General features: G+C 44.9%; 1 protein-coding gene across 2 annotated transcripts in view; it reads right to left on the bottom strand.

Moving 5' to 3' along the window:
- Window positions 1-1,117: 1,117 nt before the first annotated feature.
- rapgefl1 (Rap guanine nucleotide exchange factor (GEF)-like 1) overlaps window positions 1,118-18,563 on the bottom strand; it is a 35,580-nt gene continuing 18,134 nt past the window's right edge. For both annotated transcript variants that reach the window (XM_039826227.1, XM_039826226.1), the window contains exons 4-17: window positions 18,046-18,124; window positions 15,180-15,381; window positions 14,293-14,390; window positions 13,960-14,072; window positions 13,528-13,695; window positions 12,902-12,999; window positions 11,627-11,749; window positions 9,403-9,581; window positions 9,041-9,131; window positions 7,388-7,438; window positions 6,253-6,340; window positions 4,716-4,780; window positions 4,523-4,577; window positions 1,118-2,002 (exon numbers count right to left, since the gene is read on the bottom strand). In XM_039826227.1, the coding sequence (XP_039682161.1) occupies window positions 1,878-2,002; window positions 4,523-4,577; window positions 4,716-4,780; window positions 6,253-6,340; window positions 7,388-7,438; window positions 9,041-9,131; window positions 9,403-9,581; window positions 11,627-11,749; window positions 12,902-12,999; window positions 13,528-13,695; window positions 13,960-14,072; window positions 14,293-14,390; window positions 15,180-15,381; window positions 18,046-18,124 (1,535 nt within the window). In that variant the 3' untranslated portion in view covers window positions 1,118-1,877. The remainder of the gene's footprint in view (window positions 2,003-4,522; window positions 4,578-4,715; window positions 4,781-6,252; window positions 6,341-7,387; window positions 7,439-9,040; window positions 9,132-9,402; window positions 9,582-11,626; window positions 11,750-12,901; window positions 13,000-13,527; window positions 13,696-13,959; window positions 14,073-14,292; window positions 14,391-15,179; window positions 15,382-18,045; window positions 18,125-18,563) is intronic.

The raw sequence follows: 18,563 nt of genomic DNA, 5'->3' as shown, positions 1-18,563 counted from the left end.
ATAAGAACAATGAAACAACAAAAACCTAAAACCAAAAAGCAGAACAAACGCTGAAAGAGGCAACAAAAATGAGGGGGGGGAGAAAGCGCCAAAACCAACAATTCTTTTGGAAAAACAACACCAAAAACTTTGATAAAACGAAAACAAACCGGTTAAAAAACTTGCCCGAATGAAGAGGATCTGTCGCTGAAGCATCTCGAGGTTTCAACACCAACTCGGACTGGATCACAACTAGGGTTAGGGTACCATTTCGAGTTTTACGATTCCGACTTTACGAAACCGGGACTTTTAAAAACGATTCCTAAACCGATCTATGAAAAACTGAAAAATTACATCAAAGAAAGTCTCTTTTATGGAGTTTTTAGAAACACTTTCCCTGAAGGTATCTACATAAGAGTGTCATGACAGTGTCATGAACACTGTCATACACTTCAAGTAAAGTGTAACCAAATTTTTTTTTTTATTATTATTATTTCAATTTAACAATATATTAATGTTTTTATGTACTTAAATAAAAAAATAAAATCTTTGGCCTTTGCCCGGATGAAGAGGATCTGTCGCTGAAGCATCTCGAGGTCTCAACACTAACTCGGACTGGATCACAAGTAGGGTTGGGTATCGTTGGATTTTACGATTCCAATGCCGAACCAGAACTTTGGTAACACTTTACTTGAAGGTATCTAAATAAGAGAGACATGACACGGTCATGAACACGTGAACCCTAACCCTAACCTCGCAGCGTTGTGTTTTAACCCAAATCTAACCCTAACTGCCCAGTTGTCGGACGAAGCAGGGGGAATTATCGAGATAACTTTCACCTCCCTAACTCTAACCCTAACGTAACCCTAACCCCAACTTGTCATGATAAAAACCAAATGACACTTATTAAAAGAAGCGTTATGTCATAAAAGTTGTTTATAATGTTTATGACACGTTCATGACAGCGTCATGTCACTCTTATGGAGATACCTTCAAGTAAAGTGTAACCGGTACTTTTAAAACGATTCCAAATCCTAAACAGATTCTTGAAAAACTGAAAAATGACATCAAAGAAAATGACTTTTTTTTTTTTCTATTAAAAATTATTTCAATTTAACAATATATTAACTTAAGTACTTAAATGTATAATAAGTAAACCTAAGTCACCTAACACACAACTACAATGTGATATTTTTTACGTCCGTGTTGGAGCGACAGAGCGAAAATATCTCAGTCGACACATTAAGTGGAACCGAAATGAGGAACTGGAATTTTGCGTTCTAATCCGGTCCGATTCCTACCGGTTGCGTAGGAACCGGTTCCAACCCTACTCACAAACTGAAAACAAACAGAAAACAAACTGGCGTGTTTTTTAAGGTCTCGGCCCAGTTTTGATAAAGTCTCGCCGTGTGTTTCTGGCCACGTTCGGACCACTGACGGAGAGGAAGGAAGAGGGAGGAGAAGGAAGAGGAAGTGTAGAAGGAGTGGCGGATGAAGAAAGAGAAAGCTCCATCTCTCTCCTCTGATAAAAAACGTTTCAGTTTGTTGAAGGTGAAGACAAATGTATTTCCATCTCGTTCTCCCTGAACCTCCCTCCGTCCGTTTTCTGCGTCCAACTTTTTTCTGTTGGTAGTTTTTGTTTCAGGTGCATAAAGATAAAGCGGAGGTTCTTCTTCCGTCTCCTTCTCCCTGACGCTCCCTCCATCCGTTTGCATCATTGCTTTGTTTCTGGAACAAAAAGCAGCTTCCTCCTCCTCCTCTTCTGCTCTCCATTTTCAGTCTATTTTTGTGTCTCTCTTGCCCCTCCCGTCCATCTCTTGTCTTTTCGTCTCCCCCCGTCCCTCCCGTGCCGTGCGTTCCTCTTTGTCTCTCCCCCCCGTCCCGTCCCGTGCGTCCCACTATGTGTCTTTGGGCTCCAGCTTGCAAGACATGTCGAACAGCAGGTTCTGGTTGTCGATCACCTGCAGCTGCCGGACGTACGCCTTGGTCTGCAAGTGGGACGGGGACGTCTCCGTATCCATGGCTACCGGGGGGGACACGGGGAGAGAACGGAAAGGAAAAATGAGATACTAAAACAACAGTTACAGAGTTACAGACACTTGTGTTCGTTAAGATGAAATATGTCATTTGGTCACTTCATCCTTCCTCCAGAGGTGGAACAAGTACTCAGATACTTTTACTGCAGTAAAAGGTACTAATACCACACTGTGGAGATACTCCACTACAAGTTCAGGTCTGATCAGCTAAATGGAGTTCTACTTTCCTAGACTTTCTTTCTTAACCCTTGTGTTGTCCTCGGGTCAAATTTGACCCATTTTCAAAAGTTTTTAATAACGGAAATGTGGGTTTCTTTCAACCAAACTGCCCAAAAAGTATGTGGATGCGTGGATGTATGTTGTATGGAACCCATACATTTGAACAAATTAATGATTACTTCCATTGAATTGTGGGTGTTTTATTACATTTTTATAGCATTTGAAAAAAACATTTAACTTTGACTTTCTGTGATCCACTCAACATCCTCTGATCTTTACTATTCATCCAAGTAGCCTGATCCATAAGTTCTTTTTTGGTATAATGTCATATAAAATAGGTTTATTGACCATGAATTTTTTTAATTTTGACCCTGAAAGACAACATGTTCTTGGTCAAGGGGAAGACAACACAAGGGTTAAAATAGTCCAACTTTAGTTTTTAATATTCAGACTTTTTTTCAGGAAAAAAAAAAGAAAAATGAATCCGTGGTCTGTGTCAGTTCAGGCCCAGAGAGGTGCAGAGACACAAAGTCTCCACCAGATGGAGACAAAGGCTACGTTCACACCGAAAGTCTTCAGCTTCTTTTGCTCACATCTGATTTTTTGTTTGGCTGTTCACGTGACCTTTTTAAAACGTGGCCTCTATCAGATTCCAGTGGGAACTGATTGCGGTTTCCAACTGACCCGCATGAGCAAAAGACCAATACCAATGACATCAGACGCAGCACGCTGTCGCACTAAAGTTAGGGAGGTTATGGAGGAAGTCAGCATTTTGGCTTTTATGTCAATATGTTTGTATAATGGCAGCCGTAACATTAATGAGCAGACACTAACTAAGTCTAACAGCTCCCTCTCCCTCCACTGACTTGCTCCATCACTGTTCTCCATGTTGTAGCCTAGTCCAGTTTTTAATGTTCCTGTCTGTGTCTCGGGCTAACTACCGGCGGCGCATTAATCGTGACAGATGTCGATGTAGATTGACGTAAAGGTCCCATCAAATCCTCCTCGGTTGTTCACACTGCGGCCGCGTTGAAAAACATCAGACCTGGGTCTGATTCAAAAAACATCAGACCTGGGTCCACCTATGGAGGTGGTCTAAATCTGATTTGAGTGTTCACACTACTTCTGAAGAAGTCTGACCTGGTCACTTGACCCCGAACTAATCCGATTTGGGCCACTTTTACCTGCAGTCTGAACGGAGCCAAAGTCCAACTGAGGAAGTTCACATTTCCTGCACATAAAAGCATTTTAAAGCTGTGTCCCCAAATCTATACGGCGTTCTCCGACTCCTCCATACAAACATAATCATAAAAAACTAAAGTAAATCCAAGCAGGAACACCTCAGAGATGTCTCGATTATATCTTTTTTTTTTTTTTAAACTGTAACCTAAAAGTGAGAGTGAGGTCTGTGAAAATAAAAGTCCTGCATTCAAAACCCCACTCAAGTATGATCAGCTAACTGTAGCGGCCTAAAGGCGGTTACACTCCAACCAGAGGGCCAACCATCGGCAGAAACGCCAGTGGGACTGATCAGGCTCCCCGAGTTGGTCCAAAAAAGTTCCTCAGAACACACCGAAGAGACGAGACATAATACGTCTCCATAGCAGCAGGCGCCGCTAATCTGTATTGTCACCCAAAAAATTAAAACCGGCAGCTGATTGGACGAACGCGTCACGTGGGTCTGGTTTCTCCGGAAATTCAAAGCCGCGGCGTGTCGTGGCGACTCGTTCAGAATACGATCTCATATTGGACTAAAATAGTTCACCGAAACGTGTTTCTGAGAACATGTGAAGAGAGGAATAGGCCGTGCAGCTGCTGAATCTGTCTTCATTTCAGATCAACAAAGGTCAGTTTAAAAGATTTTCGTCAGATTTTGAGAGACTCTAGTCACGCTCATCCCGCTCGCCATTTCCGGGTGAGTCCCGACTGCCCTGCCGCCGACCGAACACGTCACGGAACACACCCAACAGACTCGAGTCACCGACCTCGCCAGACTGCCCGACGGGCGTGTCAGCGCCTTAAGAGTCTTCTTCTTGAAATCGGACTTCATTTTGGGGAATATTCAAACTGTTTCTTGCAATATTCTGTTTCTTAAATTATAAAAAAATTTCTAGAAATATTGATTTTTTTTTTCTTGAATAATGACTTTTTCTTGCAATATTCCGACTTTTTCTAACAGATTTGATTGGACTTTTTTGGAAATATCACTCTTTTTTTTTTTCTATTTAAATAGGACTTTTGTTCTGGCGTTGCAAACAGAGCGAGGTCAAAGGTCAGCAGTGTGTTACCCAGCTGGCTGCTCCGGTACCGCCTGATGATCCGGACCATCTCCGCCACTTTATGCTGCAGGAGGAAGAGGAAGAGAGAGAGAGAAAAAGAGAAAGAGAGAGAGAGAGAGAGAGAGAGAGAGAAGGAAGTTAGATTTGACCTTTCAAATGATTTTCCCCATCCTCAGATTGGACGGAACGTGAACGGACTCACCATCTTCTCAAAGTTGACGAGTTCGCCGTGAAACGTCTTGCAGCTCTCGTGGAGGAACGTCAAGTCTGAGGAAACAGGAAACAGGAAACATCATCAAGTTAGTTTAAAGGAAGTCGACGTCAGTGCACGTGTTTAGATTTGACCACAGGGGGGCGCCGGAGATTAGCTTTAATTCTTTCTTCCTTTCTCCCCCCCCCTTTTCTTTTTTAACCATTTAATGGACTTCCATCCATTCTTCCCTCCTCTTCCTCTGGTTACCATGGAGACAGAGAGCTTAAGGCTGCACGCACACACACACAGACTGTAAGAGGCATACAGTGTGTACAGTAATCTCATTTAAAGTCCTTTTGAACTGAACGAGTGAAAGCAGAAGGTGTGTGTGTGTGTGTGTGTGTGTGTGTACCTGCTGTGTTGAATGAGTTTCAGTTAAAGGCGAGATGAAAAGAATAAAACTGGAGCAAAGAAGAAAAGCGGCGATGAAGAGGAGTCTTTGAAGTGCGTTTGTGTGTGTGTGTGTGTGTGTGTGTGTGTGTGTGTGTGTGTGTGTGTGTGTGTGTGTGTGTGTGTGCGCGTGTCAGGTCAACAGTAACATGGAGCTGATTAGCCAGAAGTGCTAATTAGCCGAGGCGGAGCTAACGTGTCCGCAGCAACTTCACATCTGGTCCACAGCTGGAGGGTGAAAGACGCAGCAATGATCCAGAGAGGAAGCGATGAGCCAGATCAGGCAGTTTAGTGTCTGACTCCGTCCCAGGAGACTCTCAGGGGACCACAGAGACGCATGGCGTCACTCTGGAAGCCCCGCCCACCGGAGGAAGCACAGGGGAGTCGCTCCCTCCAGGGCCGTTGCTTTGTCAGCTGATTTAAATTCAGCTCTGTGTCATGGCAGTGTGTGCAGCTGAACGGTGTTTGGCAGCGGCACGCTGAGCTCTGAGCAGCCAAGGTCTGCCGCTCGCACGCACACACACCTCGCAGCCGCACTCGTACGCTAAGCTATGGTACGTGTCCATAGAATAGGCGATGGTTTCACCGAAGGGATCGCCCCGCTTCACTGCACTGCACGCTAACGGGTTTTCCACCAGCAGGTACCAGTTTCTCTTCACTGCCCAATAACAAGCAAAGAAAACAGGCTCCGCCCTCCTACAGCCGCCATGGCTGCACCTGATTGGACGATCGCATCACTCGTGGGCTGTCTGCTCCTGGATTTCAAAACAGACCAACACGGCGGCTCGTTTGGAAACTTTCTTTCTTATTTTAGGACAACATTTCACTGAAATGTGTGTGAAATGTGAGGCGGAGAGAAATCTACACATTTACTTTCTTCCCTTTCTTTCAGTAGGTAAGTTGTTTTTTTTAGTGAGAGGTTTCCTTAAAAAACATCAAAAGTCTTTCCTTCTCGACCATTCTATGAATCCATCCATATCTCCCACACACACACACACACACACACACACACACACACACACACACACACACACACACACACACACACACACACACACACACACACACACACACACACACACACACACACACACACCTTTGAGCAGCAGAGGTGTGAAGGGGATCAGCGGAGGTCTCAGGCTGGTGATCAGGTCTCTGTAGGACTTGTGGTTCCTGGACGGGTCCTGGAAGATCAGACCAGAACAAGTATTCAGATGCTTTACTGCAGTAAAAGTACTGATACACACTAGGGCTGCACGATATGAGGAAAATATGCGATAACGTCGTTGAATATCTTGATAACGATACCACTCGCGATAAATAAACAGATGTTAAAGTGTTCTCACTTCTGCTGCTTTCAGTGTTCTGCTAAAATACAACAAACTGCTTGTTGAGTTAAAAAACAATGAAAGGAAATAATTTCCAACTTTCTTTTATTGAACAAATTAAACATTGAATTAAACATAAAAGGCAGCACTAAAAAAAGAACGACAGTTACACAAGTGCAGTTTTCTTACGACTAACAAAAAGTCTCTGAGTGTCTTTCGCGATGTGTTTATTGCACCGGTTGATATCACAATGACAGTAAAGAAAACCATATATTGTGTCGCCCTAATACACACTGAAAATACTCCACTACGAGAAAAAGTCCTTCATTCAAACACTACTTAAAGAGATATTTTGCTGATTTAAATTCAGCTCTTTTTCATGGCAGTGTGTGCAGCTGAACGGTGTTTGGCAGCGGCGCGCCGAGCTCCGAGCAGCAGCAGAGGTCTGCCGCTCGCAGACACACACACACACACACGCACACACACACGCGCACACACACCCACACACACACACACACACACACACACACACACACACACACACACACACACACACACACACACACACACACACACACCGCTCGTGTTACTGGCGGATTTCAGCAGACCTCGGCGTTGGTGCCAAACACCTTTCAGCTGCACACAAAGATGGATTTAAATCCGCCAAGTATCCATGTAAGTAAAAGTATGTCCTCATCATAATGTAGTTAAAGTAACATGTGTATATACTCCTGTAAAGCACAAATACCTTAAATTTGTACTTTAAATATAAATATTAATATATATAAAAACCGATCAGTAGAACTTTTATGTTTTTTTTTTTCCATGAGTCTGGTGTTTGCTGATATTTGACCTGTTGGACTTCATCAGTTCATCTTCATCAAAACTAATATGTTTACTCACCGCGACGCTCTCAAACTGCTGAAACTGTTTCCTGAATTTCCCCGGCAGACCCTGTCACAAACACATGAAGACATTTCAAAAAACCAAGTCCATCAGAGATAAATGATATCAAAGATTGTTTGTTTTAACGACCTTTGGAAAGAAAACCTTAAATAACTAATAAATAAATAGTTAATAAGTAATCAGTGTTCAAAGGTCAGCATTAGGGCCCTGACCTGGTCCTTGAACGCCCCCTTGTGGACAAATCAACTATTTCAGTAAGTATGGTTTCTCTAGAGTTAAGAGACCATGCAGAGTTAAGTACCAATTAAAGTCTGATTTATGGTTCTGTGGAGGCTCCACGTAGAGTTGTGTCTGAGAGAATAGCAGGGCAGGCGTGTGTGTGTGCGCTTTTACTATATTTGTGGGGTCCAAAAACCGGGGAATACAGTATACATGTGGGGTCTGCACAGCCTTATGGGGCCCAAAATGCTGGACCCCATAAGGTTAAAGGGCTGTTTGAGGGTTAAGACTTGGTTTTAGGATTAGGGATAGAATTAGGTTATGGTTAGGGTGAGGGTAAGGGTTAAGGTTAGGCATTTATGGTTTGCGGTTAGGGTTAGGTGGCTAAGTAGTATTATGTCAGTGACGGGTCCCCACAAGCGTGGGTGTGTTGTGTGTGTGTGCGTGTTTTGTGTGTGTGTTGGTGTGTGTGTGTGTGTGTGTGTGTGTGTGTGTGTGTGTGTGTGAGGGCGCATGGGGTGTGTGTGTGTGTGTGTGTGTGTGTGTGTGCGTCTCCCGTTCTTTCTGACCACGGTGGGAAAGTGTGTGTGAGAGTGAGTGAGTCAGTGAATCACTGAGTGAGTCAGTGTGTGCGCGTAGGGAGTGTGTGTGCGCGTAGGGAGTGTGTGTGCGTGTGGGGAGTGTGTCTACTGTTCCTTCTGACCACGGTGGGAAATCTGTAGCAGGAAAAGTTAACCCTCTCCTTGATTTCATGTTGTTTATGGGGAAGGAGAACCAGGGAATGAGTTGGGCAACGCTTCAACCCACGGCCGAGATACGTGCAGTTACATTTTTTGAAAGGTGCACGTCAGGCTGCGGCGTAGGGTCGGCATCTCAACGTACCTACGTACGTAGCCACAGGGCCTTTTTATTAAATTGGCCTTAAGTTTTTTTGCAGTGTGTGCAGCAGTATTTGCAGCAGTGTGTGTGCAGTGTGTGCAGCAGTGTATGTGCACTGTGCGTGCACTTGGTGTGCAGTGTTTGCAGTATGTGTGTGTGTGTGTAGTGTGTGAGCAGTGTGTGTGCACTTTGCAGTGTGTGTGCAGTGTGTTTGCAGTGTGTGTGCAGTGTGTATGCAGTGTGTATGCACTTTGCAGTGTGTGCAGTGTGTTTGCAGTGTGTGTGCAGTGTGTGCGCAGTGTGTTTGCAGTGTGTGGAGTGTGTGCAGTGTGTTTGCAGTGTGTGTGTGTAGTGTGTTTGCAGTGTGTGTGCAGTATGTGTGCAGTGTTTGCAGCAGTGTGTGTGCAGTGTGTTTGCAGTGTGTGTGCAGTGTGTTTGCAGTGTGTTTGCAGTGTGTGGAGTGTGTGCAGTGTGTGCAGCAGTGTGTGTGTGTAGTGTGTGTGCAGTATGTGTGCAGTGTGTGAAGCAGAGTAGAGTCAGCTGAGCGATTACCTCCCAGGTGAGTCGCAGTCGGCTGACAGCCGGGTTGTCTAAACCCAGAACCACAGCGAGGAACGACAGCAGGTCCTGCTGCTGCTTACAGCTAAAACACACACACACAAGAAAACATCTTTTAAAGCCCATTAAAAAAAAACAGCAAATAGCCCAAAGTGACGTCTTCAAATGTCTTGTTTTGTCAGTCCAGGACCAAAAGATATTCACTTATAAAACATAAAATCCTCCACATTTTATTGCCTAATAAACACTTTTGACATTGCCTCGACAGTCTCTTCCTGTTTTGCTCATCTGGCCTCTCGCTGAGATATTTAACTCAATTCATGCTGATTCATCCACGTCAGTATCTGTGGACTCACAGTGCTGCGATCTTGATGAACTTGCGCAGCAGTTGGACCCTCTTGGGCAGCGACTGACACTGCAGGATCTCCGTGGCAACCCAGTGCTGCACCTCGCTGCAGCGCTGCAGTACCAGCTCCAGGTTCAGGGGGCGCCAGCGGGACTGCTCGCCGTGAAACACGTAACACACAAACTCCACCTGCACGAGACAAATGCAGCTGTAAACTCGGACACTTATTCACTTGTTATTTTCAGTTGACTCCGAAACCCAACACATCCTGCACAAATTCAAGTCAAACTGAAATAGAATTCTCATCATTTCATCATTTTAGCGTTGAACCCATTACGGAGTCAGTCCATTTACGACATTAGACATTTAGAAGAACCCAAAATGCTTACAATCCTTTATTCCATTAAGAGAAAACCAATTCATGAGTAGCCTCGCTTTAGCTTTTTGTGCGAAGTAACATACGAAGTCACAGAGTAATGTACGGAGTCACAACGTAACATACGGAATCACGGAGTAACGTACAGAGTCACGTAAGGAGTAACGGAGTAACGTACAGAGTCACGGAGTTACATAAAAGGCACGGAGTAACGTAAGGAGTCATAGAGGTATGTATGGAGTCACAGAGAAAACAGTAACATGGAGTAACGCAAGGCGTCACGGAGTAACGTACAGAGTCACGGAGTTACGTACGGCGTCATGGAGTAATGTACAGAGTCACAGAGTAACGTACAGAGTCACGAGTAACGTATGGAGTCACGAGTAACGTATGGAGTCACGGAGTAACGTACGGAGTCACGGAGTCTCTTACAGAGTACGAAGTTACGTACGGAGTCACAGAGTTACGTACGGAGTCACGGAGTTAGGTACGGAGTCACTGAGTTACGTACAGAGTCACGGAGTAATGTAACGTACAGAGTCACAGAGTTACTTATAGAGTCACAGAGTAAAGTACAGAGTAGGTAGAGTCACGGAGTAACGTAATGAGTCACCGAGTAACATACGGAGTCACCGAGTAACATACGGAGTCACCGAGTAACATACGGAGTCTCTTACATAGTCACCGAGTAACGTACAGAGTCACGAGTAACGTACAGAGTCACGAGTAACGTATGGAGTCACGAGTAACGTATGGAGTCACGGAGTCTCTTACAGAGTACGAAGTTACGTACGGAGTCACAGAGTTACGTACGGAGTCACGGAGTTAGGTGCAGGTCGCTGAGTTACGTTTGCGAGTCAGGAGTAGCGAGCGCAGTCACGAGTAACGCGATACAGAGTCACGCGAGTAATGTAACGTGCAGAGTCACAGAGTTACTTATAGAGTCACAGAGTAAAGTACAGAGTAGGTAGAGTCACGGAGTAACGTAATGAGTCACCGAGTAACATACGGAGTCACCGAGTAACATACGGAGTCACCGAGTAACATACGGAGTCTCTTACATAGTCACCGAGTAACGTACAGAGTCACGAGTAACGTACGGAGTCACAGAGTAACGTACGGAGTCACAGAGTAACGTACAGAGTCACAGCGTAACATACGGAGTCTCTTACATAGTCACAGAGTAACGTAAGGAGTCACGGAGTAACGTAAGGAGTCACGAAGTAATGTAAGCAGTCACGGAGTAACGTACAGAGTCACAGAGTTAAGTACGGAGACATGGAGTCTCTTACAGAGTCACAGAGTAACATGCAGAGTTATGGAGTATTTGATAGTGTTATTTATGGATCAACGAAATAACCTAGGAGGTAGAGTAGTAACTTATGAAGTCACAAAGTCACTAACGGAGACGCAGTTATTTACACAGTCACAGAGTCATTTATGGAGTCACGGTGTAACTAACACAGTAACGGAGTCTCGTAGAGTCACTGTATCATTTAAAGGGTTTACTTACAGTGTTTCAAATCTACAATAGTTCATGGATTCCTTTCCAATGACAAACAAACAATAACAAACTTGTAACTCTTCTGCAATCTGCAAATATGCATGTCTTTCCCATACAAATTTATTCATCTTGTGTCATTCTTTCACATAAATAAGACCATATAAAAAAAGGGTAGGTCAAATCGCATAGTATATTCTTATATCCCGGTGTATTCTCCTCCTTTAAGGGGATTTGGTTAGAAAAAGATTAAGAACCTCCGAAGTAGAGAGCTATTAGCAAAAGACGATCCCAGCCAGTTGTTGAAGAAAACAACAGTTTTACAGTGTTTGAGGTTTAAATCTCTGTATCACTGACCTCATGCACGCAGCTGAAGAGCTCCCAGTCGAACGCCACCAGCTGATTGGCTACCTCCTCGGCCGACATGTCGTGCAGTTTGCTGTCGCCCGGCGTCCAGTGGATCTCCTCGGGGAGAGGAAGCTGGGGGTTGGGGGGGAGATGACATCATCATCATCATCACACACACACACAGCTGGGTTTAGAAAAGTCTTCAAAGTCTTCATTTGAATGATCCGATATCGATTGATAAAACGCTGAGATGGATCTTTGAGGAGTCTCCGTTTTGAAGCTAGAGTGAAGATGTTGTGCCATATGAAACTAGACGATCTGAGGAATCCATGTCGTGATAAATAACGCTCCAAAGTTAGTCACGTACAGTCACTGAAATAGGGATAGACTGATTGTCGAGATGTTTTATTTGCCTGATAATACTTATATAATAAGCCCGGCTACAGCTGTGTATCTGTCCCTCTGCTTCGGTTTCACTCACCACTGAGTCGGACATAATGCCCCCAAAAAAAAACACTATCTGACTCTGTTGTACTGGGGATTATGTTCAAAGTTTCTCATTTATTAAATGACTGCTTAAAATTTAAATAAAGTTTTGTGTTGGAGTATGTAACATTCCAAAAATCTTAAATTAGACTTAAAGGGGTGATAGAATGCAAAACCGATTTTACCCTGTCATAGTTGAATAACGACAGTTTGGTGGGTAAATAGGACATACATAGAAGCTCAAAATCCCACTGACACCCCTTTACTATGAAAATCTCATATTTTGAAACTGCCGCTGAAAACGGGCGAATCTCAACAAAGCTGGAAGTTGGCGTCAACCTCCCAAAAACCGGAACCTTTGTCAGCACTTGGGTGTATTAAGAGAACGGTCACGCTCCAACATTTACATAGGCTACACAACTGACCTGAGATCAGGTAGTCTTCTGAATCTAGCTAGGTCACGCAGATCTCTGCTATTAGTTTCTAGACAGAAACCGTTATCCTTCACAAACACACACACCAGGGTCGGGGCCTCTGTGTGGTGTAACTTCTTCCGTTCTCGCAACCTTCAAACACCTCTATGCCATAAATGCCTAAACTACTTTTATGACTTAAGCTTAACTTTCTGTGCATCAGAGACATTTCTTTGAACCACTTCCTCAATGACTGCACACAGCTCTTTTGCAATGAACACAAATACACACATTTTGTTAATAAAATATTTCTACAACCACGCAGTGGAAACACAGCGTAGGAAACAAGAAAACCAACCAATCAGCGAGTGAGCGAGTTCCTCACCAGTGAGTCGAGCTCGGCGGGCTCGCAGGTGAACAGGTGAGTGTTGACTCCCAGCGTGGTGAACACGGCCTCGTCACTGGGGCGAAACACCGCCTTCTCTGGACACACAGCACACAGTCACTCCCATTTAAACAGGTGCACCACAGCTGGGATTGACAGCTAAACAACTGCACTGATTATGGATTAATAATATGACTTTATAACATTTAATTCAGTTTATTTTGAACATGTAAAAAACTAAAAGACGAATAGGAACATGAACACTTGAGTACGGACAAGAAAACTGACAGTTTGACAGTTTTCAGCGGTGATCCAGAATGAAAACATGCGGAATTTAGCAAATTGTTTTCCTGCTTTTGGTACAAATGTGTTAGCATTTTAGTTGTATTAAAATGTGTTAATAATCTGCAGAAAATCCTCAGATTCTGTGTGGCGCTGCTGACTAAACATCTCTTTCCAAATTCCAGTAACCGATTCAAATAAGGTGCTCCATGTTTAAAAACAGGAGTAGGAAGGAGTCATCTGTTCCTACCCCCCTTTTCCTATTCCTATATAATAATGAAATCAACCCAACCCATCAAAGGGGCAGACAGAGTGAAACCGAGTCAGTTCATGTGTCTCCTGACCTCCGGCGGATGTGACGGCCACCAGGATGAGGTTTCCAGGCAGAACTGGTTGGTCCTCGCTGTACTGGAGCTTCTCTCGGACCAGAGCCAGAATCTCTCCGACGCGGCAGGACAGGCGGCTCCTGATGGTGACGTACGAGTGATCCGGAGTGTAGACCCTGCAGAAAACTGGACACGCAGACATCAGGGAGACGTTTAGCAACATTTAGGGACAATCTGTGGTACCGCAGACCAAAAGATGTAGCTTCTAGATTATATTGGCTTACAGCCAGCGGTGGAAACCACATGTACGGGGATGAACGTCAGGTGACATGAGAGGAAATCTGGGTGTGTGGCAGTTTGTGATTTGTATATCCAGACCGCAGGTGTGTTTGCATTTCAACCGCGTGTTTACAGATAATACAGCGTAGGGTGTGTGTGTGTGTGTCGTACTCTCGTCGGAGCCTCTGAAGGCCTCTCTGGGCTGCAGACAGGCGTCGATGCGTCTGAAGTGTCTGAACAGAGGACGGACCTGCTTCTTCCTGCTTTCCTTCTCCTCGTCAGAGCTATACACACACACACACACACACACACACACACACACACACACACACACACACACACACACACACACACACACACACACACACACACACACACACACACACACACACAGAGTTAGGATAAACTGGTTGCTTGAGTTTTCCATTAATTACATTATTAGTAGTAGTTGCAGTTTAAGTAGTAGATGAAGGCGTAAACATGGCAGTGTAGATGGAGCCTTACGGGCAGTGTAAGATCTCGGTCCATCTCTGCAGTTTGAGGACATCCTCCACCAGCTCAGGATACCGACTCAACTCCTGCACTGCACACAGGTACAGCTCCTACACACACACACACACACACACACACACACACACACACAAAACGTCATATTCAACTTTACGTTATTCACGTATAAGAGACAAGGAGGGACCGTACGTGTTATTATGGAGCCCACGCTACTTCTAGGCAAGACCCGCCTTTCAATAGCATTCAAACACTGCTATTGGCCACAAGGTATTACACAAGGTAACGTAACCCGATTCGTTCAGGTCCTATGCGTTGACCAATCGTGCTGCTTCGTAGGGCGGGACTTGCCAAGAAGTTACGTGGGATCCATAATAACACAAGTGTGTGTGTGTGTGTATGTGCATATGTATATGTGTGTGTGTGTGTATGTGGGTGTGTGTATATGTGTGCGCGCGCGTGTGTGTGTGTGTGTATGTATATGTGTGTGTGTGTGTGTATATGCATGTGGGTATATCTGTGTGTGTGTACATGTGTGTGCATGTGCATGTGTGTGTATATATATGTGTGTGTGTATATGTGTGTGTATGTGTGTGTGTGTGTGCATGTCTGGGTGTGTGTGTGTGTGCGTGTGTGTGCATGTGGGTGTGTGTATATGTGTGTGTGTGTGTGTGTGCATGTATGTGTGTGTGTCTGCATGTGTGTGTGTGTGTGCATGTATGTGTGTGTGTGTGTGTGCATGTGTGTGTGTGTGTTTATGTGTGTGTGTGCATGTATATGTGTGTATGTATGTGTATGTGTGTGCATGCGTATGTGTATGTGCGCGCATTTGTGTGTGTGTGTGTGTGTATGTGTGTGTGTGTGTGTGTGTGTGTGTGTGCTACCTTTGGGAAGCTGTTGCTGCGCTCCCCCTCCTCCTGCAGCAGCTCTCTGTAGGTGTCCAGATATCGAAAGGCGACGCTCAGCACCGCCTGCTTCCTCTCCGCGGCGTCCATCACTCCCTCGCTCTCTCCTCCGTCTCCGTCTTTTCTCTCCGCCTCCCTCCCTCCCCTCCCTCCCTCCTTCCCCTCCGTCTGCAGGCTGAATCTGAGAAAAAGTTCCAGTTCAGGAGGAAACCGTTTGAGATGGCGTTGAGAATTACTGCAATTACACGGGGATACGGAACGTTGTTTCACCCAGATTCAGAAGTCATTCTGTTCAGCGTTTAGGACAACCAAATCATGATGAAATGTTTAAAGGACGCATTAAAAAGGGAGGGAGGGAAATGAAATACCAGAAAAAGAATAAAGATCTTTCAAAAGGAGAATGGAAACTATAATTGTAATTTTGTTAAATTGGAAAAAGAAAACAATGCATGCAAGATGATTTGAAGGAGACTCCAAACAGTTTCAATTGATCACTGATATCAAAGTTATCTAAAAATGAATGAACATTAGACCGATTTATGTTTGGTGTTTAATGTTTGAGCGCCAGAGAGCAGCAGCAAACATCAGAGAGTCAGAGACGCCGCCATGATGACCCACATAACACACACACACAAACACACACACACACGCACACACACATACACACACACAGAGACACACAGACACACACAAACACACACACACACACACACACAGACACACACAAACACACACACACACACACACAGAGACACACACACACACACACACAGAGACACACACACACACACACACACACACACACACACACACACACAGACACACACACACACACACACACACACAGACACACACAAACACACAGAGACACACCACACACACACATACACTCACACACACAGAAAGACACACACACTGAAACACACACACACACAGACACACTCACACACACACACACACACACACACACACACTAATAAAGTAAATCTAAATGGTGACACCTCTAATACGTTCCTAGTGTGTGAGTGTGTGTGTGTGTAAACCTGGGAACAGACTGATGTATGTAGAGGAATTAACTTTTTCATGAAAACGCCTGGAAACGTTGTTAGTTCCCAACGGACTCAACGAGTCCCTGAACGCATCGTCTTCCCATTTCCAGGACTGGGTTTCTGACTGGAGAGGATTTCTCTGGTTGGTTGTTGTGTCTGAAAAAAGAACCCCAGATGAAGACAAGTTTTTTCTCTCCGTCCATCCCTCCCACTCTTCTTCCACCCACATCCCTCTCTGCTCCACTTCCTCTCCTCCCTCCGGCTCTCTCTCTCCCCTCTTTCTCTCTCTCTGTCTCTCTCACTCACACTCTCTCTCTCTGTCACTCACTCCCTCTCGCTTTCTCTCACTCCCTCTCTGTCTCTGTCACTCACTCCCTCTCTTTCTCTCACTCCCTCTCTTTGTCTCTCTCACTTCCTCTCTCTCTGTCTCTCTCACTCACTCACTCTGTCTCTCTCTCTCTCTCTCCCTCTCTGTTTCTCTCTCTCCCTCTCTGTTTCTCTCTCTGTCTCTCCCTCTCTAACTCCCTCTCCATCTCTCCCCCTCTTCCTCTCCCTCTCTCTGCCCCCCCCCCTCCCCCTCCCTCTCTCTGTGTGGGTGAGTGTTAGAGTAGACCTATCACTCTGTCGCTGCAGAATAAAAGATTTCTAACGACGCAGCATCGATGCTTCATCACTTCTTTCTGTCGGCTCAGTTGATGCCTCCACTGTTTGTTTTTAATATCTTCTGTCGCTGTACCACCTCCACAGACCATAGGGAGCGCTCCCATTGGTTGTTGACGATGGTCACGTGATGGAAGAGTCTCTACCAAGACTTAAAACTTAGGATAATGTATATCAAACATGTCCAGACGGGAGAAAGACTTTATGACCTTACACCAAACGATGGAGACGACGGGAGCGCCCCCGACTCTAGGAAGACTCTCAGGGGTTCAGTCAGATATTAGTGGACATTAGTGGAGGACAGAGGAATCGCTCGAAAAGTCGTTTGGTGTAAGGTCGGCATAGGACGTAGTCACATTTACAAAATCTCCAATTAGCTTTTAACTATCGTACGGCCCTGTGGAGGCCGTCTTACAGCATTTGTAAATTCTCAATTTCGGGTTTGAGATCTCCACTTTTGAGCAAAATTGAAACTTTGCGCGTATCAAACACTGAGAGACACACACCACACACACACACACACACACACACACACACACACACACACACACACACACATTTTCTGCATCCTGGCGCATTTTTTTAATGGTGCAAATGTCTTAATTTATGTAAAGGAAATTATAATAGGTATGTTGGGTGGGGAGGGGGAGTATGTGTGTGTCGCACTGGCCAGTTTTGATTACCCCCCCCCCGTAAATTACGCCTATTTATTTGCACCATAAATTCACTAAAATGCAGGAAATGAAGTATTTGGTGTCCTCAAAGTTTTAAATTTTGTCAAAACTGCCACAAACATCCACAATCCTGCTCTCTATGAACAAACACTGGAAAACACCGTTAGTTACCGAGTCCCTGAACGTTTCACCGTCACGTTTACAGGAATGTGTTTGACAGAAAACGAAGGCAAAGAAGACAACAGCAAACGGTTTCGGTTTTGTTTTTTCTCCGCGGCAAAAGCCCCTAATAACGTTTGGGGGAAAAACACAGCATTAAGCTGTCAATAAGCCAGAGTTACCCCGGGACTCGACAGCGCCGACGGCGGTCAGACACGTGCGTGCGTGCGTGTGTTTGGAGGTTTATCATGCAGTCATGCAGACACACACGGCACAGCGCTGGGAGCGCTGAGCGAAGGATACTGCTGCAGCAGGACCTGCTGGAACCTGTCGGCCGCCAGGAAGATGGGGTGGGTCAACATGAAGTCATCCAGCAGGGTTTCTACACACACACACACACACACACACACACACACACACACACACACACACACACACACACACACACACACACACACACACACACACACACAGAGACAGACAGAGACAGAGTTAGTTTCACAGACTGAACCTGAACGCAGCAGCGCTGGAACAAGTATTCACATACTTTACTGCAGTAAAAAAGTACCAATACCACACTGTAGAAATACTCTGTTACAAGTTAAAGTCTGGAGTCAAAGAAGACCAAAGTTTATCAGAGATGACAGTTTCCAAATATTGTTTGATAAAATCTAATGCCAAAGGGCTTTAAAAGAGACATTCACAACACATATAAAACGATTCAAAATGCACGTTCATATGTAAACTACTGGAACGGTGAAAATTATACTCGCCCCATTTCTGACTTTGTCATAGATTTATTTAGAGGCACACACACACAC

The sequence above is a fragment of the Perca fluviatilis genome, chromosome 15 (genome assembly GCF_010015445.1).
Source record: "Perca fluviatilis chromosome 15, GENO_Pfluv_1.0, whole genome shotgun sequence".
In the NCBI taxonomy this organism is placed as follows: domain Eukaryota; kingdom Metazoa; phylum Chordata; class Actinopteri; order Perciformes; family Percidae; genus Perca; species Perca fluviatilis.
Note: the sequence above shows the minus strand (reverse complement) of the source record. Positions and strands in the feature narration are given on the sequence as shown.